At 40.4% G+C, this 24,023-nt stretch overlaps 1 protein-coding gene across 2 annotated transcripts in view; it reads left to right on the top strand.

Annotated features, from left to right (window-relative positions):
• Positions 1–21,757, top strand: part of SNX27 (sorting nexin 27) — a 58,202-nt gene extending 36,445 nt beyond the window's left edge. The window contains exons 3-12 of one of the 2 annotated variants that reach the window (XM_080800946.1): positions 2,705–2,897; positions 4,666–4,730; positions 6,031–6,135; positions 7,880–7,958; positions 10,205–10,368; positions 12,402–12,491; positions 19,218–19,367; positions 19,671–19,799; positions 20,227–20,286; positions 21,177–21,757. In XM_080800946.1, the coding sequence (XP_080657072.1) occupies positions 2,705–2,897; positions 4,666–4,730; positions 6,031–6,135; positions 7,880–7,958; positions 10,205–10,368; positions 12,402–12,491; positions 19,218–19,367; positions 19,671–19,799; positions 20,227–20,286; positions 21,177–21,224 (1,083 nt within the window). In that variant the 3' untranslated portion in view covers positions 21,225–21,757. The remainder of the gene's footprint in view (positions 1–2,704; positions 2,898–4,665; positions 4,731–6,030; positions 6,136–7,879; positions 7,959–10,204; positions 10,369–12,401; positions 12,492–19,217; positions 19,368–19,670; positions 19,800–20,226; positions 20,287–21,176) is intronic. The other variant, XM_080800947.1, reaches the window with a different exon arrangement.
• Positions 21,758–24,023: the final 2,266 nt, after the last annotated feature.

Genomic DNA, 24,023 nt, shown 5'->3' with positions numbered 1-24,023 from the left:
AAGTAGGGGAACCAGCAGGCTCGGGAGAAGCAGGCTCCCCACTGAGCAAGGAGGCTGATGTGGGACTCCATCCCATGCCCCTGGGATCATGACCTGAGCTTAAGGCAGATGCTTAACTGACTGAACCACCCAGGCATCCTGAGACTATGGGCATTTCTCATGGCCCATAACATTCTTGAGTTTTGGGCAGAAGACCTCAGCATGCACTAAGTGAATAAGTCATTTTTTTTGGCAAGTGAGTGTGTTCAAACCAGAAAACTATGAAAACTGATAGATCTTGGTTAATTTTAAGGACCAATGAAGAACAAAAACAATCTGTTGGTGCTCTTTTTGTATGTTTCTCATTTGCTTAGCACAGTTAATTTATTTTATTTTATTTTTTAAAAGATTTTATTTATTTGATAGAGATCACAAGTAGGCAGAGAGGCAGGCAGAGAGAGGAGGAAGCAGGCTCCCCACTGAGCAGAGAGCCCGACAAGGGGCTCGATCCCAGGACCCTGAGATCATGACCTGAGCTGAAGGCAGAGGCTTTAACCCACTGAGCCACCCAGGCGCCCCTAGCACAGTTAATTTAAAAATGGTTTTTGGCTCTTGGGGAGGCCATTCCTGCTTGCCTTAAAGTATTACAGAACTGTCAGACATCCAGATTATTTATATTTCTGTTGCCTTGACGCCACATTTAAATTGGGAGTGGTGGGGAGGTAGGTGAGTGGCTATTTGATGTTACTCTTCTCATTGTATAAAGAAATTGAAAGTTGAGTCAATTTTTCAGGTTTCTTGTTGAAATTATCACAAAGGCCTCTCAGGCTGTAGCATTCTTTTTACCCTAGGAAATGTTTTACGGGACTTGAGATCACTCAGGTGATCACCTTTGAAGAAATACAGTCATAGTCTTCTTGTGCATTATCAAAGACCTATTCTATTCTTTCTTGGAAAAAGATTTTGGGGAGTATCTTTGAACTAGCAGTGTCTCTAAGTAGTTTTACCTCCCTTCCTTCCTAGTATGAGGAACTCAGCTGATATATATTACCCATACTGTTATGGGCTTGCTTTTTGTAAGCAAAAGAATGGTGATGTTATTGAGAAATTTGGATACTTTACTTTGAGTAAATAAGGCCAGACTGACTAAATAAGAATTCTTAAGACTGCCTGCCCTCGGGAAAACTGTGGTATTATCTAAGGGGAATGCTGTTCTCCTTTTTATGCATGTGTACTTCAGGAGGCAGTGATTGGAATACTTGATAATATATGTGATTCATTACAACTTTGAGTGATAATCACAGGAAGAACGCTCATTGATCCGGATCATACACATCCTTGGACACTGTTTGATAGTGATTAGAGGCTTTGTTTTTAATTGGGGGAATCATAGGTAAAAAGTTATGGGAGGGGCACCTGGGTGGCTCAGTGGGTTAGAGCCTCTGCCTTCCGCTCGGGTCGTGATCCCAGGGTTCTGGGATCGAGCCCCGCATTGGGCTCTCTGCTCAGCGGGGAGCCTGCTTTCTCCTCTCTCTCTGCCTGCCTCTCTGCCTGCTTTCGATCTCTATCTGTGAAATAAATAAATAAAATCTTTAAAAAAAAAAAGTTATGGGAGAGGAGTCTTGAATGAATTATTATTTTTTTTTTTGCATTTAATTCACTTCCTAAATCACAGAAGCATGGGAAAGACACATCTTGAGCTTTGATGGAAAGGCTTTGGCCTATACATTCTCAGTGATTAACTCCTGATTCCGAGTATATGATCTGTTTTGTGCACGTTTAAAATTTGTAATGATTTTTGCAAAACCAGTAAATGTGATTTAAGGCCAGTTTTTCCATCTCTGCCTCATTTGTTATGTTCTGAGAATACAAAGTAACTTAGATTATTAGGTGTTTTTGGATTGCATGTTCTATCACTTTCCTTTATGAGGGTACATAGTCAAGAATTTCACATATATCCATTTATTTTGTAATCACATATTTACTGAGTGCCTGCTATGTTCCACATTCTGTTCTAGAAGCTTGGCATGTATCTATGAACAATAGACAAAAGTCTCTAACCATTTCTTCATGAGGATTATTAACTCTTTGTAATTACAAGGTGGTCCTTAGAATATGTTTATTCTTCAACTTTTTGTTAGCCTTGTTTTAATGATGGAAGGAAGAACAAAACTAAAGCTATCTGACTTTGGGAAAGGAGTTTTTGCAACAAAAACATTTTACTAACAAAATGCTACTATTACATAATTTTTAGACTTCCTTTGAAGTTTGGGCCATACACAAATATCAGTCACATTGCTTTCCAGTCAACCGTCACTTTATAAATCTCCAAATTTACTTGCTTGTTCATTCACTAGATTTACCACATTGACTTTGAATGACTTAACTTTCTGAAAATAAAATCCACTCTTAAAAGCTGATAATTGCCTTTGAAGATATTTAAAACAATGTGTTGGAGGTAATTTTAATAGCAAAAATAAGATCATGGGCTGCTTGAAAGGAGTAGCACTCTGTTGTACCTATCATTTCTGGCATGTTTATTAAAAGGAAGCCTTATTTTACAGTGACTATGAACATATTCTCTGTTAAGTACGTAGCAGAATATACCTCACCAGCATCTGTCTCAGCTTGACTTTAGATGATTCTGTGATTTAATTTGTAGTAAGTAGGCTTTTTTTTTTTGTTTTTTTTGTTTTTTTTTTTTTTTGTTCTTTCCCCTCACCAGGTATACAATGTTTATATGGCAGGGAGGCAGCTGTGTTCTAAGCGGTACCGGGAGTTTGCCATCCTACACCAGAACCTGAAGAGAGAGTTTGCCAACTTTACATTTCCCCGACTTCCAGGGAAGTGGCCATTCTCTTTATCAGAACAGCAACTAGATGCCCGACGTCGGGGGTTGGAAGAATATCTAGAAAAAGGTAAGCTGGCCTACTAAACTCTACTATCTTAAGTAGACATGGAGTCTAGGTATGTGTTGCAGCTCTTAAACTCCATAGCTAAGTTTCCTGAAACTCAGTAGTGAAAGTAAATCACATTTCTCTGACCATTGATGTTGAGAGTTCTGAGCTTTGAAGCTGAGACTGAAATGTCTAGCACAAGGATTAATTGTCATTTCATTGACTTGGTGAGCACTTAACAACAGGAAAATACGTAATTCGTTTTTGATGCATTAGGGACCTGTATTTATAGGGTTACGTTATTTGCCAGCAAACACAGACAGACTCGTCAACATGCTGAGTTGACTTCAGAACTCAACGGGCCATACTTAAAACATTTTTATTAAAATGATTCTCAGTTCACTGGCAATTCATACTTGAAAACTCCTTTTCCTCTTACAGGTGCCACGTTGTAGGTAGTCTAAGGTCCTGTTGATCTAAGCAGGTTATAGGTTAAAGTATTGGAACCTACTTGTTATCTCAGGACTTGCAAGTAGTATATCAGAAGTCTGAGATGTGGATGCTGAAACATTTGCTTATCTGGAAAGGCAAGGAGAAATGACCCATATTTCCAGAATAAGATAGTTCATTCTGTGGCTCAGAGAAGAGATCCTTACATTGTGGAGTTATATAATTTCCCAGCTGTGCAACAGGCCTTTTTGAAAATACTAATTTAATAGAATAATGGTCTTACGTGATATTTATTAATTCTATGTCCTTGTGTCCTTGTATAAGAACTAATTGACCTAATTGAATTTTTTTAAACTTTAGTAGAGAGCCTTATCCCTGAAGAAAAAACTGTTTCCCCTGTAGAAGTTAGTGAGACTCCCTCATCTGTTTTTAGCTTTTTTCTAACATGGAATGGCCTCTAAACACAGCCCTCGGGAAATGAAAAAGGATATAAATTTTTTTTTAATAAAATGGAGTAAAATCATCAGTATAACTTAACATCCTCATGAGAGTGTCAGGAAATTAGACAATTAACTACTTACCTGCTTTCCTTCCTTCCTTTTTTTCTTTCCTTTTCCTTTTTTTTTTTTTTTTTTGGTTGTTTTGAAGCTAAAGTTAGTGAGGTAAGAAGATGTGCTGAGCTTACTACTTAATTACCTACCCATTTTTTCCGAAGTAGTTTTAAATGCTTATGGTTCTCTGACTGGCCTGGTTCCTAAGCCAAGTAGCCTTTTTTCCTTTTGTATTTGCTTTATTCCTAATTGACCTTATCCTTGCTCTATTATCTAGTGCTTAGTTCACACGTGATTGCAAAGTTAAATTTACTGAACTTTCTCTGGTTTTGGGTGACTTCCTTTGGCTATGTTTAATATTTTTAGCAAGCTACATCATTAAAAAAAAAAAAGATTTTATTTATTTATCTGACAGAGAAAGACCACAAGTAGGCAGAGCGGCACGCAGAGGGAGAGGGAGAAGCAGGCTCTCCGCTAAGCAGGGAGATCAATGCGGGTCTTGATCCCATGACTCTGGGATCATGACCCGAGCCGAAGGTAGCCACTTAACCATCTGAGCCCCCAGGTGCCCCATCAGCAAGCTACATCTTTGAGCATCCTATTATTCCTCTGTTGTAGTTCATATTTATAAGAATATTTGTTGTGCCTTAACATGTCATATGTCAGGAATGGCATACCTCCTCTGCATTGCTTGCTACTCATGATTTATGCTTAAACCTTGATATGTTCCTGACTTTAAAGTCTTGATTTTAGAATCTCATGCCAGATTCTATTTTTGTCTTCTACAGTGTGCTCAATACGAGTCATTGGTGAGAGTGACATCATGCAGGAATTCCTATCAGAATCAGATGAGGTAGGTGAAGAATCCCTTCAGTGACTGTTTACCCCTTGGCTCCTTGTGGGGGTAAACAAAGATATTGGTTATAGATTGAACTGCCATAAATTCTCCAAATGAGTGTTTTTTCAGCTTCCCTTTCTTCTGTACCCTGCTTATCTTTCAAGATCTACCCTTCTAGCAAAATTCAGATAAAAAGTATAGTATTGTTAAGTCTGGTCACCATGCTATTATACACTAGAACTCCAGAACAAGAGCTAAATCTTGGTCATCTTTCTATTCCCTATGCCTTACCATAATGTCAGGCATATTGTAGGTGCTTAATAAATATTAATGGAGTAGAAGAATGAATATGTAATGCTGCTATATTAAATAGTGTTTTATCTGCTAATTACTTTTCATGTATATGTCTTTTTTTCCCAACTAGATAAGAAGTTTCTTTCAGACAAGGGCTTACAATGAAGTAATACTTAGGATGGTTTTAGATGATGAATATTTTTTAAGTGGTAAATGAAAATCGACTTGCTCTTAATAGTTGTTTCTCTTTAATAAAACTTAGAAAGTCAGAAATCTGTTAAAGGAAGGGCATCTGGGTGGGTCAGTTGGCTAAACATCCAACTCTTGATATCAGCTCAAGTCTTGATGTCAGCGTCATGAGTTCAAGCCCGGAGTTGGGCTCCACACTGGGCATGGAGCCTACTTTAAAAAAAAAAATCTGTTAGAAGAATATATTAATCATCAAAAGCAATAAGAAAGAAGGATCTTTTGAATTAAGAGATAAGAGTTGTGTACTCTTCTCTAGAAGAAAATTGGGCATTATACTAACTCAGATTCCTGCATTTCATCCATTTTTCCTGTCGAAGGTGTTATGATTACTTCAGGGTTTAGAAAGGAACTTAAGATACGATTTGAACCAATCTAGCATGCTCAACCATTTAAATCCAGAGAATGTTTGTCAAAACTACTGCATTTAGTTGTTCTCTTTTCTCATTTGTGAGTTCTGAATTTTGGAAGTAAGCCAAAAATCTCATCTGTGTTTGACCTAGACTGCTTCACACAAGTGTTCTGTTTTGAAATGTGAACATATTAGCTTTAACATGTTTCTTTCCTCCCTGTTCATCTTAAAGGTTAACTTCTGCTGCAGCTTGAAGTCAGCTTTCTGACTTGTAAAATGTATTGACTTTAAGGTTTCTTTTTACCCCTTTTCATTGGAACTTGCTTTTTATCACATGTTTAGGTTTGTTGTTTAGCTAACATGTTGCAAGGAGAGTGAGGATATGCTGGGTCATAAATTCTATCTCTTTGTCTTTTCCCCCAGAACTATAATGGTGTCTCCGACGTAGAGCTGAGAGTAGCACTACCAGATGGAACAACAGTTACAGTCAGGGTTAAAAAGAACAGTACTACAGACCAAGTATATCAGGTAAATTAAACTTGAACATGTAGACTCAACATTGGATGGTATAAAGCTAAGGAAGATAGATTAAATGAGTTAATACATATAAAGTGCTTGAACTACCTGGCATATAATGAGTTTATTAAATGTTAGGTGCTCTTGTTGATGTTATTATTAATGTGAAAGTACTTTGCCCCCCTTGAAGGAAGGGTACAGTTACCTACTGTCACAGTTACCTACCTACAGTTACCTACAGTTACCTACCTAGTAGCTGTGATTAGCCCATCCCTTCTTTTTAATTGTAAAAACTTTAACATACATGAAAACAGAACAGTACAGTGATCCCCTGTTTTTCTATCACTCATATTTAATAATCATCAAGATTTTGCCACATTTGTATTATATATCCTTTTTTCCTTTTCCTTTGTTTAATTTTTTAAAAAAGATTTTATTTATTTGAGACAGAGAGAGAAGACACAAGCAGGGGGAGGAGGGGCAGAGGGAGAGGAAAGGCAAGAAGCAGACTCCCTACTGAGCAGGGAGCCTGATGCAGGGCTCAATCCCAGGACCCTGGGATCATGACCTGAGTCAAAGGCAGGTGCTTAACCGACTGAGCCACTCAGGTGCCCCTTTGTTTAAATATTTTAAAGCAAATTCCACTTTATTGGACCTGTGTATATTTCAGTCTAAATCTCTAAAAAAAATAAGGACATTCTTCTTATATAAATACAAAGCCATTATCAGATCTAAAAAATTAACAGTATTTCCTTGGCATTAACTAATAACAAATCCATAGTCAAATTTTCCCAACTCTATGGAAATAATTTTTTGCAATTGGTTTGTTAACATTTGCATCTAGGGTCGCCTGGATGGCTCAGAGGGTTAAGCCTCTGCCTTCGGCTCAGGTCATGATCTCAGGGTCATGGGATCGAGCCCCGCATCGGGCTCTCTGCTGAGCAGGGAGCCTGCTTCCCCCTCTCTCTCTGCCTGCCTCTCTGCCTACTTGTGATATCTCTCTGTGCAGAGGGAGAAGCAGGCTCTTTGCTGAGCAAGGAGCCTGATGTGGGATTCAATCCCAGGAGCCTGGGATCATGACCCGAGCTGAAGGCAGATGCCTAACTGACTGAGCCACCCAGGCATCCCCTAATACTTGTTTAATATGCCTCTGTTGTTCCAACATTCTACTGTTTTCATGTGGATATTCATGGTGATAATGCTTAGAAATTGGAGGTCCCCAGGCTGAGGCATGGATCCTCCAAAAAATAAAAAATAATAATTTTGAAGCATGAACAAAATTGTCAAACTATTTTAAGCTCAAGAACCAAAGATACAGATTTTGTAGGTTAAATGTGTGAGAGTGGATATTTAAGAATTTATTTTTTTCTTAAAACCTGTTCTTATCAAGCACATGACTTATAAGTGGTGTTAAAAAAGACCTTCATGGGATGAAGTCATATTTCAGAGAGAAAATATATTTAAGGAGAGATTATTATCAGCTTGAAGTGGAAGGGGAAAACTCATATTTAGAGATCATAGCTCTTTGGGTCAGATACAGGTTTTTTTCGCCTTTCATTTTGTACATATGTGGGTATGAGTGCATGTACACATACATACAAAGAAGAACAGCTATAGACTATGTATTTAGTTTATGTGAAACCAAGATGGAAAAACTCCTCCCTTCTCCCCCATTGCACATGCACACACCTGTCTTTTCCCATGGTATTGTCTGATTTAGTTACCCTAAAATGAATGTATCCTGTTTACACTATAGGCTATTGCATCAAAGGTTGGCATGGACAGTACAACAGTGAATTACTTTGCCTTATTTGAAGTGATCAATCATTCCTTTGGTAAGTGCCAGTTGGTTTATTTAAGTTTTGTTTGAGGGTATTTTATTCTAATTCTATCAGACTAAAGCTCCCAGACGCTGTCAGACTGAAACTGTTTGCCTAGAGAATAAGAGCTTGCAGAAGGGGAGCTCCCACTCATGAGGACTGTCTTGCAGAAGCAGACCAGACAGATCCTATAAAGTCCAAGTCAAAAGGGTGTCTGATCACTGATCCTTTTTCCTCTTTTGTAAATACAACTTACTTATACATAGCACTGATACTTCATGACATTTTTTAAAATCAGAGTTTCAAAATTAATATATTCCAGTGAAATAGCCAAAAAGAGGGATAGTCGATTTAGCCACAATTTGTTTTAGTGTACTTTTATGCTTTTTGTAGGTAATTAAGAATAGCTTTTTATTTTCAGGAGTTAGAAAGAGATACATTGCTTAAAAACTTTTGCTTTAATGCATGTATTTAATTTTCCGTGTAAATAGATATTCTTTTTCTAGGAAATTTTATTGCATGTTGACAGGAAGTTTCTCATATGTTATTTTTTATTTTTTATTTTTTATTTTTTTTTTAAAGATTTTATTTATTTATTTGACAGACAGAGATCACAAGTAGGCAGAGAGGCAGGCAGAGAGAGAGAGGAGGGAGCAGGCTCCCCGCGGAGCAGAGAGCCCGATGTGGGGCTCGATCCCAGGACCTTGGGATCATGACCTGAGCCGAAGGCAGAGGCTTTAACCCACTGAGCCACCCAGGTGCCCCATCTCATATGTTATTTTATAAAAGCTAGGGATGGGGGTGCCTGAGTGGCTCAGTGGGTGAAGCCTCTGCCTTCCGCTCAGGTCATGATCCCAGGGTCCTGGGATTGAGCCCTGCGTCGGTCTCTCCTTGGCAGGGGGCCTGCTTCCTCCCTCTCTCTCCGCCTGCCTCTCTGCCTACATGTGATCTCTGTCTGTCAAATAAATAAATAAAATCTTTAAAAAAAAAAAAAAAAAAGCTAGGGATGGTGGTCACATTGGTTGCATTGAGATCACAAAGGGGAGGAAGTCTGAGTGCTTCCCCACCTCCCAAAGAATTTATTTATTTATTTATTTATTTATTTATTTATTTGTGAGAGAGAGCATGAGAGGGAAGAAGGTCAGAGGGAGAAGCAGATGCCCTGTGGAGCCGGGAGCAGCCCAATTCAGGATTCGATCCTGGGACTCCAGGATCATGACCTGAGCCAAAGGCAGTCGCTTAACCACCTGAGCCACCCAGGTGCCCTAAGTGCTTGCTAATGATGACATAGATTTCCTCCAGTTTATGGGTCTTCCTACATCATATACATATGGGGCTAAGGCCAGAAATGACAGGTAATATTGATTGATCCCACCTTCCTCCTCCAGAAAGAGGGAGAGTTTGGTAGGTTTGGGTTGCCTTGCCATCCCTGGTCGAGGTATAACAAGGTCGATTCCCCCTGAAGCAGCTATCTCCTTATTATTCTTCATCTTCCCAACTCCCTGTGGTCTAACTAGGCGGATATAAATGTTGCAGAGGATTGCTAGGGAACCAGGGCACTTGGATTCTAATCTTACCATTTCTTCCTAAACTTTAGTTAACAAATAAAATGGGAAACATAAGATCTGTCTTTTTGCAGTGTTAGAAAGTCAGGTAAACATCAAGAGAAGAAAAGTCTGAGCCTTTCCAAAGAAAAGTAACATAGAAATTAAACACGATAGTGTTTTATCTGCTGTGCCTTGTTAGGAAGAGGAAGAAACATTACTGGGAAGACGCTTTTCACTTTGATGGATATCTTAGAGTAGGGAGAGGCTTTCAGCTCTTAACAATAGAAGCAGTTCATTGAGAATTGCCACATGGGAAACTCTGAATGTACCATAGCTGGGTGGGTGAGGCTTGCTTTAAAGATGTTCCATGGACATTGCTGTAACTTACCAGATAATGGATAAGATAGTTTGAGTTTGGAATAAATGCTGTCTGCTCAGTCAACATGTTAACTCAAGGGCATGCTGTACAAGTGATAGATTTCTGTCAGTTTGAGGCTCGATTGGCCATAGTCGTAGTTAGAAGGGATAGATTTGGCTAGAGAAATGGTTATTTTGTGGTCCCATAGCAGAGATCCTTGATGGTTGTAAACCAATATTCTGGTTAAGGATAGACTGCCACTCTTGATCTGTCTTACACAGTTGTCCTGAGGAAATTCCTTATGTATCTTTCACTTCAGCTTTCTTTCTTTCCTTTTTTTTTGGCTTTCTCTTTAGTACGTAAGCTGGCACCTAATGAATTTCCTCATAAACTCTACGTCCAGAATTACACATCAGCTGTGCCAGGCACCTGCCTAACCATTCGAAAGTGGCTTTTTACCACAGAAGAAGAAATCCTCTTAAATGACAATGACCTTGCTGTTACCTACTTTTTTCATCAGGTAGGTGAATTGATCTTCCCAGAAAGGCCTGATTTCTTTTTCTGTTTATATGTAGTATGTAATTGCCAATCCAGTGTGAATCCTTGATAAACTGCTTTGCCTCCTGGATCTTAATTTAAGTTATATTTTTAAAATGTTCTATTGTGGGGCAACTGGTTGACTCAGTCAGTAGAAGATGCTAACTCTTGATATTCAGGTTGTGAGTTCGAGCCCCATGTTGGATGTAGAGATTACTTAAGAAAATCTTTTTAAAAAGTTAAAAAATAAAATGTTCTATCCCATTTAACAGAAGATAATTAAGTTAAAGAAGTAAAGATGTCCTGGAGTTAAGATAAATTTATTATTTTTTTAAACAACAAGAGATGAGCATATATGGCTATGTACCTATTAAAAAACTTTTCATCAAAATTACACATACAGAGTTTAAAGCTCAAATAGTTCTACAAAGGTTATTATGAAAAATATCAGTTACTCCACTTATGTTTATCTCTGCTTCTCTTAGACAACCATTTTCACCCCTCCTTTATCTTTTGTTTGTTGTTTGTTTTGTTTTATATTTACTCCTATATCTCTGTTATGACTTAGTTATATTCCCATACTTGAATTTTCAGATTCAAGCAGTATCTCTTAATTTCCCACTATAGAAGATGAGACTCTAGCTCCATTTCCTCCTGCATTCCCACTGCGTACCCCTGCATACACATATCAAGCATACTTTGCTCGGTGACAGAGCTAGAAATTAAACTAGTTTCTTGACTTCAACTGTGGACTCATTGTGTTATGTAAATATTTTCCCTTAAATGGCTATGGGAAATGATTTTTACCTTAAAGATATCAGCAGTCTTCTGGTGAAGGTTCAAGTGGCCCCAGGCTGGTGCCTACAAAAGTCGTTCTTATAGCAAATCACTGAGGTTGGATTCTAATGCCCTGGACAAGTGATTGTTTGTTCTTCTCCCTCCTTTTTTTCCTCTCCCAAAGATGAATATTCCCTTCTCTTAGATTTTTAAAGTTTTTCTTGGGGTAGAATGAGGTTGGGAAGGGGATACATGTTTCAGATAGCTGAACCAGGAGTAGTTGAGAATAAGCACTTATATTTAAGTACCTTCATGCATGTATCAAGTCCTGTTGGGGATTTTTCTCCATGTATGGTCTCAGATTTATCACTTCCTGTCTTCCAGTTGCTACCACCCTAGTTTACAGTCTTGTTTCAGTTCATGCTTAAAGCACCATAACATCATCCGTCTCCCTTATTTCATCCTCTTTGTAGCTTGGTTCATTTGGCACTCATGTATAAATCAGTCTGTCTTTTAAAAATAACACAAATTTTTATTGCTTATTTTAGCTCCAGTAGTCCTTAGTGCTGTCCTTAAGTCTAAATTTCTGTGCCTGTTTTCTGGGGTCCTTCATAATCTGTTAACTTACCCATCCAGCATTATATTTTGTTGTCCCCTGACACGTACCCTTTATTTAAATCAGGCAGATCTGTCTCCTGAATATATTTAAGCTCAGATGCATTCCTGTTTCCTGACTTCCGTTTGTAGTTTTTTCTGTTCATCCTAACATTCGGGGTCCAACCAAGGCTTCCCTGATAACTATAATTAGGAAAAAACTCTGCTGTTCTTACTGTGTATCACTTACTATCTATACCATACATCTTTGCTACTTCATTGTTACCTTTAACAATTATATACTATTATATATATATTATATATGTAATATATATATATATATATATAATATTCTCTGATTGCTTCAACCTGTATAAATGAACTGCAGTTTAAATCTCTTAACAGGAGAGACAAGATCCCTCATGTGCCTAGAACAATTCTGAGCACATACTGGGCAGTCTTTAAATGCTACTTTATTCCAATAAATATATCCTTGTGGCAGAGTTCACTGGTGATGATGATGATGATGGTTCAAATGGATAAGAGTTGTTCTGAAAATGAATCTGTATCTCTTTACTTTTGTCAAGAATGTGCTTGGTAATGACTTTGATGTTCCTTTCTTCCCTGCCCTTGTTTTGGTGACAGGCTGTTGACGATGTGAAAAAAGGTTACATCAAAGCAGAGGAAAAGTCCTACCAATTACAGAAGCTGTATGAACAAAGGAAAATGGTCATGGTAGGTTTATGTTCCCATAATCTCTTTATAAAAATGCTCCTTCTTATCTCTTAAACCTGTTATTCCAGTCATTTTTGAAAGATGTTATAACTGGTCAGTGGTGTAATTAATTAAAAAAAAAGGAGGGGGATATAGACCTTCATGTAATTATGAGGGTCCTCCTTCATATTTGTTCCTTCGTTTAGCATGTAAGAGGGTATTTTGCTATATGTGGGTATTTAACATTATTATTGACAATAACCAAACAGTATTCTTTTTTGATAAAAACTTCTAAAACAAAAGATGTGCAAAACATTTAATATGTAAATATCAGTTCTCAAAGAGTTGATATTTAGATTTTTAACACTAGAAATTTTTAAATTTTGGCTCAGGTCGTGATCTCAGGGTCATGAGATCAAGCCCTTCATAGGGCTTTGCACTCAGCAGGGTGGCTGCTTGAGATCGTTTCTCTCCCTCTCCCTCTGACCCTCCTCGGTGCCACCGCATGCTCATGTGCGTGGGCTCCCTCTCTCAGATAAATGTTTTTTTGGGTGGTTGTTGTTTTTAAAGATTTTATTTATTTATTTGACAGAGAGATAGACAGCGTAACTAGGCAGATCGGCAGGCAGAGGGAGAAGGAGAAGCAGGCTCTCTCCACTGAGCAGGGAGCCCCACATGAGGCTCCATCCCAGGACCCTGGAATCATGACCTGAGCCAAAGGCAGCTGGTTAACCAACTGAGCCACCCAGGCACCCCTCAAATAAATGTTTTTAAAATGATTTTATTTGTGATTTAGCAGTTGGAAAATTATTTGTTTTTATAATTTCCTTCTCTGCAGTGGCTTAAAACATGTATGCTTAGTGGTGCCTTTTGTTAGTGTGATATCTTAGAGCTGTGCTGTTTGATTCAATAGCTGCTAGCCTCATGTAGCTATTTAAATTTAATTTTAAACTCATTTAAATTAAGTAAAATGTAAAATTCGATTCCTCAGGTGCACTGTTCTCGTTGCAAGTGTTGAGTGGCCACATATGGCTAGTACCTACCATGTTGGATAGCTCTGATACAAAACATTTTCATCATCACAGAAAGTTCTGTTAGAGAGGAGCTACCTACAGTATTCCTTACATGTTTTATTTTTATTTATTTACTTATTTATTTTAAAGATTTATTTATTTATTTGACAGAGAGACAATGAGAGCAGGAACACAAGCTGGGGAGTGGGAGAGGGAAAGCAGGCTTTCTGCAGAGCAGGGAGCCCGATGTGGGGTTCAATCCCAAGAACCTGGGATCATGACCTGAGTCAAAGCCAGATGCTTAATAACTGAGCCACCCAGGCACTCCTCCTTAAATGTTTTAAAATGATCTTTCAGTTTTCACCTGCCATAAATACAGGGATGGGAATTGTCAAAAGTAAGATTTGTAAAGAATGCTTATATAAAATTTCACTCATAGCATTTTAAAATTTCTTTTTCGCAAATTCAGATATAGTTGAAAGTTTTCCAATTGCAGTTTTTCATTATTTCACTCAAGACAGTTATCACTTTGGTGATGATGCTGATAGGTCACTGAATTTCTTTTGTACTCTCTGTGTGTGTACTTTTTTCCTGAGGGAATATTCTCTTTCTAAACTAATCAGGTTGGAATAAGTATACAAACAAGTCAGCCATTGAGCTTAGCCCATAATCTTATATCTAGCTGGGATAGTTATTTTATTGCTTATCTGACAAAAAAGTAATAAATCTGTTTGTCTTAGAAGACTGCCAGAGATCAGGGAACCATTTACCAATTCTCTGCATACCAACAGGCTAAAATAGACAACACAAAAATCTTTTAAACAGAACTAATTCTTGGCAGAATTTTGATGAAGGGAATTTTACTATGTGAGAAACAGGATATTCGATTTTGGGGCACCTGGGTCGCTCAGTTGGTTGAGTATCTGATTTCCACTTAGGCCTTAGTCTTGGGGTCCTGGGGTTGAGCCAGCCCTCCCCGCCATCCCACCGCCAGGTTGTCAGGCTCTGTGCTCAGTGAGGAGTCTGTTTCTCCCTCTCCCTCTGACAGCTCCCCCTGCTCTGTCTCTCAAATAAGTAAATAAAATCTTAAAAAAACAAAACAAAACCAGCCAGCTCGATTTCTACCTGTTCTTTAAGATCATGGCATTGTCTTCTCTTTACTAATTTATGATTCTGACCAAGACAACATTTCACCTTTTTGGTGAAAAGGACCAAGTACTAAAGGACCATCATCCTCTGAAATACTTCTTTGCCTTTGCCAAAGGCAACAAATCAAAGTAATTTCATAAAGGCTTCTGATAATTCTAGTATGGAATACATATTGTTTCTTTGCACATGTAGTACTCCAGACACAATGTCTTCCATTTATGCATTCAACAACAAATATTTGTTGATTATCATTTGTGTGCCAGGCACAGTAGAAGGTGCTAAAAATATATGAATAGGTTTGGATTGTCCTATGGCAAAATATAAAAGATCTGAATCTAACAAGCTTTTGTAATATATTACAAAATTACTTTTAGACTCAAATTTGTATCTTGTGATCACTCAGTTAAGAACTGGATTATAGGGGGGATTGGGTGGCTCAGTTGATTAAGCATCTAACTCTTGGGTTCAGCTCAAGTCATGATCTCAGGGTCACGAGATACAGCCCTGTGTGGATTCCTCTGCTTAGGACTCTAACTCCCTCCGGGTCTGCCCCTCCCTCCCAGCTTTCCTGTGTGCGTGCTCTCTCTCTCTCTCTCCCTCCCCTCCTCAAATAAAGAAATGAATCTTAAACAACAACAACAAACCTTGAGTACAGTTGATCCCCTTGGATCATTGGAATTGAGTATAAGATATGTTTAAACGTTTATGGAATTCTGTTGTCTTAAAAACCTAGCGCCACAAGCAAGTACTAGCCCTATAATATTGCAACTAGATTTTAAATAAAATCCCACCAAAGTTTGAAAAGTGTGAATTTTATTCAAATACAATTTCATGTATTCAAGCATTAGTGTTCAAAGAAATTAGCCTACCCAGTGGTCGTGTTCAGTACATTGAATCTTCCAACTGGGATGGGCCCTTCTGAGCCTCTGTGTCTTGATAGTAACTTAATATGGTTGATTGTCCCAAGATTAGGCCACATCACTACTATTAGTTGCCAAATCACTGTGAGACCTTCAACAAACTTCTAAGTTTTAGTTTCTTTTCTATAAAATGGGAATATTTGGATTGCCAGCTGTTAAGTACACTCTTGACTCCAAAATTCTTAAACATTTTGTAGGTTCCCTTGTTTTCCGAATACAGAGGACAGCTCATATCTTTATACTTTGTGCAAATCTAGGAGTATAGAGATTTAATTTTTTTTTAAAATTTATTTATTTGTTAGAGAGAGAGAGAGCGAGCAAGCACAGGCAGACAGAGTGGCAGGCAGAGGCAGAGGGAGAAGCAGGCTCCCCGCCGAGCAAGGAGCCCGATGTGGGACTCGATCCCAGGACGCTGGGATGATGACCTGAGCCGAAGGCAGCCGCTTAACCAACTGAGCCACCCAGGCGTCCCTAGGAGTATAGAGATTTAAAGTTGAGAAATACTACCTGACCTGAGAATCTCTAAAAACCTTATATTTCCCACATGACACTTAACCTCTGTCATCACACCAAGGCCACAGGTGCCCTTGGTTTCCATTCAGGCTATTTTCAGAACTTAATGCCATTAGAAAGTCCCCTAAAGGTCCTTTGCTTTCAAGGACTGCATTCTTGAATATGGAGGGATAAATGAGCATTTTGATTTGAAGGTGAGAGAAGGGGGCACATATAGTGTCCCGGTACTATCCTAGGCACAATATGTACATTCTCATTTCCTCCTTATAACCATGGAGGTGTATGGAGAAGTGGAGTCTGATTCTTACTAATATCACTTAGCTTGTCAGAAGTGGAACTAGAATTTGAACCTATTTCAGCCTGGCTTCAAAGCGTATGTTTTTCCCTATAGCAGGGCAAAGAAGCTGGCAGCAGTGTCTTTTATTTCCAGATGGCAGAGGCGAAGCCCCCAGGCAGAGTGACTTACACAAAGTCACAGAAAGAGAGTTTAGGGTATGCACAGCTCCAGGCTTCATCTGATGTCTTTTCCTAATCCCTCCCTTTGTCTGCATGTTTCTCTTTTTAATAAAATAAAGCTCCCTATTAGGAATATGGCAGAAATATTTTTAAAACAGTAGTGGTGTCTCTCAAAGAGAGGTCTCAGCAGCTGTGTTACATGTAAGGCTCTTTTGGTAAAGAACACGAGCAGAACCAGTCCCAATGCTGCATGACACCTTCCAGCATTTGCAGAGGTTCTAAGCACCTTTGAGCAGAATTTGCTGCTTACTGAGCTTGTGGACTTCCCCAAGACTGTGTTAGGAGGATGCGGTAGATTGAGCGCTTGCAGGCCTGCTTGCAGGGCACTCTTCTTTTTCCCTTTAATACTTTAGGAAATTTCAAATATGTAAAGAAGTTGGAAGAATCGTACATTTAGCCTCCATGTACTCGTTACCCAGTTCCAGCAACCTTCCACTTTTCTGCCGTTCATGTTTCATCTGTCTCACACATATGCTTTCTTCCCCTGGAGTTTTTTGTTTTTTTTTTTTAAAGATTTTATTTATTTATTTGACACACAGAGAAACCACAAGTAGGCAGAGAGGCAGGCAGAGAGAGAGGGGGAAGCAAGCCCTCCACTGAGCAGAGAGCCCGATGCGGGCCTCAATCCCAGAACCCTGAGATCATGACCTGAGCTGAAGGCAGAGGTTTAACCCACTGACCCACCCAGGCACCCTCCCCTGGAGTTTTTAAGAGTAATATATATGAATAATTAATAAATAAATAAAAATAAATACATAAAAAATAAAATTTAAAAAAAGAAAAAAAGAGTAATATCTACATCATTTCACAGGGCATTCCTGAGAGGGAAAATAGTTGAGCCAGCTGGCTAAGGATAATGGAGCCTTTAAAATTATTTTTTAAGCTGTCATTTATTGAACATCTAATTATGTACTGAGTACTATGCTAAATACTTTAATGGTCACAAATAACTGTGTGATATAGGTGCTATTACTATATCCCTTTTCACAGGAGAGGAAACTAAGGCTCCTGGGATTTAGTAATTTGCTGGAGTGCAAGTACCTTGCCCAAGGTGACATAGTCAGGAAGTGATGGAGCCAGTCTGGGCCCAGGCTCTTGACCTCTCTTTGTACTGCTTCCTGTCCCAACCTTTGTTTCTGCTTAAAATCTCAGAAGAGTTTTATTCCATGTCACTGCCCATCTTATATACCAAAGTTTAGTGGCCAGAGATATCTTTTTGCTCATAGTGCTAATGGCAAGGCCAGGCAGTATCTACTTTTATCCCTAGTACAGGAAGGATAATGAAATGGGGGATGGAGTAAGGTGATAAAAGGAAGGAGAAATGAGAAAAGAAAAATGCAAATCAGATATTGTGGCACTTCCTGTCGCTGTGTTCTTGCTGTCATTTTATAATTTTTCCTCTTTGAAGTTGCCATTATTTTACCTAAACAGAAATAAATACAAAGTATGGAAGGGAGCATGTGGTTTGATTTTATTTCTGTGGGCCTTTAAGTCTTCCCAGACAGTCTCTGGGGCAGTAGCGATGGTCTTGGGTGCCGTTCATTGGTACCAGAACTACGGGTTGCCCTGGGTCCTTTTTGTGCGTAGGTCCCTTTGTCTCTTCTCTCTTAGGCAGAAGGCGACTAGCTGATCTAGTGCAGATCAGCTAGTGTGCTGTGCCTTTGTCTTCCTTCTAGCACTCCCTGCATGTCCCCAGTGTGCTCTGTTCTGTGTGTGGGGACTCAAGGCTCTTTGCTTATTTTCTAGTCAGTCCCTGAGAGGAAACTGGGTCAGAGTCCATGCATCTTTTTTTTTTTAATCATCTTTTCCGAATTTCTCTTCTATTCTCCTCCCCACTCATCTTTTACTCTCCCCTCCAAACTCAAAATAGTGAGTTCAGTGAAAAAGAAGCCAGTCTTTATTGTAGAGGGGAAAGGACAAAGAGCTGAGATGGGAGTCCTTTCTGAGTCAGTCTTGTAGCACTGTACCTTGGAGGGTTGTATATGCCACTCAGTTTGGTCCACATGCTTTTCAAGGAGGCATAGGTACTGGAGACCAGGGGATGGTGGCGCTGATTTGGGGATTAGTTGGCAACAGAGAAAGGACCGGTGGCCAAGAAATTAAACTTGGCTTCTAGTCTTGACTGCGCCACCTGTGATCTTAAGGAAGTTCCCTGTGGGAGACTCTGGGTCTAGCTTTAACAGTCTCTTTCAGCTTCAGCATGTTATGAGTATGAGATTTGGGGTAGCTTACTCCTCCTCATGGAGGTCCTTATAACTCTTGATTTGGAAGGAGATATGAGCTCCCTTTCCTTAATCATGCAGATGGGTTTGATTCCAGTCCCAGAGGCAAGTGAAAGGAGAGGCAGACTTAATGGCATTGTGAGTTCTGGCTCCATTTGTGTACCAGTGAGGTAGAGAAAGGAGGTGGGATTGGCAGTACGGAGGTGGAACAAAGAATCAGGAGCTGGAAGTGGAACAAAGAATTAGTTTGGGAGTCTGGCTCTTCTTAGTGCTGGGTGTGAGACCAGAACATGGGCTTCAGGTTGCTGGGTGAGAGGATTCTCCTTATTCTTCCTCTGGTGTCATACCAGCAGTTCTTGATGGTGGGTCAGTACCACAGTAACACTGTTTTTGCCTTCCTTTTTTTTTTTTTAGTACCTCAACATGCTAAGGACTTGTGAGGGCTACAATGAAATCATCTTCCCCCACTGTGCCTGTGACTCCAGGAGGAAGGGACATGTCATCACAGCCATCAGCATCACGCACTTTAAACTGCATGCCTGCACTGAAGAAGGACAGCTGGAGGTGACAGTTCAGCATGGGGCTGCAGCTAGGAGCACTAGAGTTGACACTGTTGCTCACTTACTTGCTGGGGTTTAGTTCCTGTTGGGAGGGGAGATGAAATCAAAGCTATTTTGATGGGGTAGGTAAATCAGCACTGGATCCACACTAATCCTTACCTTCCTGGCTACTCACTCTGACTCTTCTGTCAAAGTCTTTTAAATGATCCAGACATCTCACTCCTTTCACTTCTGCTGTCTGGTTCAGAACCATCCTGCTAAACTCTCCAGCATTCTTGGACTTACACTCTTGTTCTTGGTTGTTTAGAACCAGGTAATAGCGTTTGAATGGGATGAGATGCAGCGATGGGATACAGATGAAGAAGGAATGGCCTTCTGCTTTGAATATGCCCGAGGAGAGAAGAAGCCTCGATGGGTTAAAATCTTCACACCATATGTGAGTGGTAGACAGGGAAACAGTCTTGGGGAAAGTAGATTGGGTTTGAAGTTCTCAAGCTGAATGCATAAATGGGGAGAGCTGTAGAGGTAGCAGTTGTCTTTTGAACCCTAGAGCCCCAGGTGTCTTCCCTGTCTTTCCTGGAGGACTAACTAGGATTGGCAGTTTCACATCCCATTTGACTCACAATTACCACTAGAAGGAGCCAGAGAATAGGAGATGAACCATGCCTGGGGTTTTTTTGTTTGTTTTTGTTTTGTTCATTTGGGTTGGGTTTTTTTTGTTTGTTTTGGTGGTGCTTGTAGGTTTTTCCTCTAGGCTGAGCAAGTTTGGGAGGTGCAGTAATGGAGGGCAGGAGTTCAAAGGCATGGCCCTATGGTGCCTAATCTTGAGAAGTCAGTGTTGCTATTTTGTTTTTGTTTTTCAGTTTAATTACATGCATGAATGCTTCGAGAGGGTGTTCTGTGAGCTCAAGTGGAGAAAAGAGGTAATTCTAAACAATCTTGAATTGACTTTTTCATCTGTTTGTTTAAAATGATAAGCCTATGGCCAAATACCTGGGACCTTCACCTCCATCTCAGTCTTTATAGGAATATTAGAGACTGTTTATTCTTCTAGAGAGGTTGTTCTTTCAGGCTTTGGATGCTGAATGGACTGTGCAAGAGAAGCCCTGCTTCCTCCCTTGTCTAGTGGGTAGCCATTGGCTGTCAGCTGTTCCATCTCCCATGACTTCCTGGACCCTCCTCTGCTGTGGTTTTGTTTTTGTTTTTTAATCAAATCACTGCGCTTGTTGTTCCTGACCCAGAAGGGCAGCTGTCCTCAGTTTTAGCCATTCTGACTAGACGAGTCATGACAGAACCTGTCTGGGCTAACCAAGAGTGCATGGTGTGGGAAGGTTCTGCTCCTGTTTGACTGCTGTCTGAATATGCCAGTGCTAGAGCAGAATTTGGAAGATTCTGAATAATTAGCTACTGATTCTCAAAGACAATGTTTCTGAAGTTCAGAAGATAAAGTCAGGATTATAAAAATTTGTATTCTTGGTATAGTAGAAAGAACACTGGGCTCTGAGAATCAGTTCAGTATTTTCTCCCAGCTTTTTTCCTCCCTGCAATGTTGGGCAAATGAGCCTCCCTAGATCTCAGCTTTCCTATCTTTTGTCATCTATAAAATGGGAAAGCTGAACCAGATAATTAATCTCTAAGCTCCTTTCTGGGTACACCTGTGTTTCTAGATGGGAAGTTATAGAAGAGGAGGAGGCCAATCAGATTGAGTCATGTAGCCATACATTTTTCTCCTCCTTTCTGAGGGTGGCTTCCAGGTGGGAGGAGATGCAGACACCTCAGGCTTCCCAGTAACTGTTCTCTGTTTTCCTTTCAGAACATTTTCCAGATGGCGAGGTCACAGCAGAGGGATGTGGCCACCTAGCCTTTCCTCACCTCCTCCTCTTCACCCTCATCCTCTCACCCCTTTCGTCTCCTGTGTCAGACAGAGTAACCATTAACACAAAAGAAGAGAAAAAGGAAAAAAGTCATTATGTTTAAAAGCCCTAAACTAAATACTATTAATAATCCCTCTGAATTTCATGTCTCTGGAATTGAGCTGGTAGAGAACAACAGATTGGTCAGCACCAGGAGTCAGCTGAGTTAAGACAGGAAAATAAGCCCAACAATGCGCCAAAGGTATCTTTGTCTTTTCACCTGGGCCTCATACCAACAGACTCTCCTTGTACTATATTTTTAAAACTGGAACTATGAACTCCATCCATTTGCACTGTTCAGACATATATATGTATGTATGTAAAAATTATATATACACAAATTAGCTGCACGTATATACATATATATATTTCTTTTTAAATTTCATATTGATGGCAGTACCTTTTTTAGCTTGCGTTTTTACACACCTTTCACTAGAATTCATGACTTCTCTCTTGCTCTCTTTATTTTGAAACAAACTTTAAAAAGGAAAAAAAATATTTTACCAGGAAAATACCTCTCCTCATGAAGGACTCGAAAAGTTTACAACCTGCTTGGGTTTTTCCCCCTTTTTTTGTACTGAGTGAAGATTCTGGCTTATGGATTGCTGTAGAGTCTGAGGAGCAAGGAGCATAGTTTCTTTATCTTCCACGAGGCTGCTGGGGAGGAGAGAAAGATGTGTATCTCAAGGGCAGCAAGGCTTGCAGATCTGCAGGGAGAGTCTAAAGACTTGGTGTGGTCCTTGATTCCAAGACACCTTTCCTGGTCCATCTCGCTCTCCCACTCTGGCTTTCTAGCCACATTCTGCATCTCCTTCTCACTTCCCGAGGGCCCCTTGAGTGCTCTCCCTCTACTGGCCTAGAATGGAGGGGAGGGTCCGCTCAGGAGGTTGATGCCACAGGAACCTGAAACACTTCATGGTTGTAATTTCCCATTTCCCTGCCATTTCTGAAGCAGGCAGAGTATTAGGGACCAGAGTTAAAGCCAATACCTTTAGGCACAAAGATCGGACTTAGGGGAAAAGAAGGAAGAAATGCCCTAAGTACCTAAGCTTTTCCCTATCCATTCCTGACCAATAATCACCCATAACCGATTACGTTCTCCATGACTTCCTTAAAGAGCCGTGTTGGGAAGAGGGCTCTGACAATATCCCTGAGGCCTTGGGGAAACTTGGAATGAGTCCGTGGTCTGTGCCGACCAAACCACTGCTCATCCAAGCCAGCTAAGGACCCAGGAAAAACCAGTAGGAATATGACTGATTTGAGTTGGATCTCAATTTTTAATGAAAAGGATCCTGAAAGAAAACCTTTTTGTCCCTCAAAGAGCTCCTCATCTCACCTTGCAGTTTGAGACATGAGAGCTGCATCCCAGGACCAGGTGGGGCAACACTCTCAGCCCCCGGCTCTAGAGATACTGCGTTGGGGGTGTGAAGTTGGGCTCCCATGCAACCGAAGCACGTCTGTGAGCCTTCTTTTCTTTTTCCCTTCTCTACCTTCTAAACAGAAACCTCCATTGGGTGGCGTATATTGCTTTGTCTAACTGGGAGGCAACCATACTTGGTTTAGTCAGTCTACTGAGCAGTGGTGGGGTGGTTTGAAGTTTCTTTTTGGTAACTTGTTTTTGCGGATCGTCGTGAGGCCACTTTTCTTTCCCTCTCACTCTGTTATCCTGGCAGCTGCTTGCCCTAGGACAGTGTGGGATCATATAGGACACCTGTCTTCCCTTCCCTTCTCCAAACGTAGGTGGAATCACAGAATACAGACGTAGGGATGCTAAATGTTTTAAAGTTACAGAGAGTGATCCCTGGTTTGAAAGTTTTGATACAGGATTAACTTCTTTTGGCTTAAATGAATTTAATAATGAGCCAAAGGACCCTAGAAAGAAGATAATGCTGATTCCCCACTCCAAGATGCTAAAGAGGCTTTCGGCTCCAGCTTTGTTCAAATTGTAAACATAGCAGCCGTTTGCCCATATTCCCTCAAGAGTGTGAGAGGAATGAACAAATCTAGGGTCCATGCAGTATCCCAAATACTGACCTCCCATTGTGAGATGTGAGCTGGTCGGGGATGGGATGCCCATAGGATGGAGGCCCTTTTCGTGGGGGTTGGATGCTGCTCTGGTCCCTTTGTGGCAGAGCATTCATTCACTTGGTGCTTTGGAGATGGGGTGAGGGCCCCATGGGTATTGGCCTGTGGGCAGAATCAAACAGCCCCTACTTGCGGCTATACCACTAACAAAGCACCCAGTTGCATCAAGGAGCGGGGAAGGAGGGAGCTTCTGGAGGACAGCATCTTCCCCTCTTCCACCCACAGCAGGCCTCCTGGACAAGGGCAGAGGTCACTGTGGCTTCATAGGATCAAGCTCTTTTTTGCATGAAGCAGTGTTAGTGTGACACTCCTTTCCCCTGTTGCTCTGTACTTCCTCTCCCTAATCTCTGCTATCTTTCTTAGTCCTGGGTTGTGCCCAGGGAGCCTTCTGCCCAGTCTTCTTTTGTCTCTGGGAAATGGAGGGGCTTCCCCTCCCCTCTGCTTTGTCCCTGCGGAACCAGCAGGATCTTCCTGATCTGTTGTCCTCCCCTCTGCACTCAGTTTCTATTCTCTTTGGTGAAAGGTCAGAGTTTTGTATAGATCAGGAGAAAATGCAGGCCCTGAGAAACCTGTCCCTGCAGAAAGGTTTCCTTGGGCCATGCTTTGGGCTCTCTGCTCTTTATATTTTTATTCTCCTCTTCCATTTTTCTGCCCTACCCTCG

Source organism: Martes martes, assembly GCF_963455335.1.
Source record: "Martes martes genome assembly, chromosome: 4".
Taxonomy (NCBI): Eukaryota; Metazoa; Chordata; class Mammalia; order Carnivora; family Mustelidae; genus Martes; species Martes martes.
Note: the sequence above shows the minus strand (reverse complement) of the source record. Positions and strands in the feature narration are given on the sequence as shown.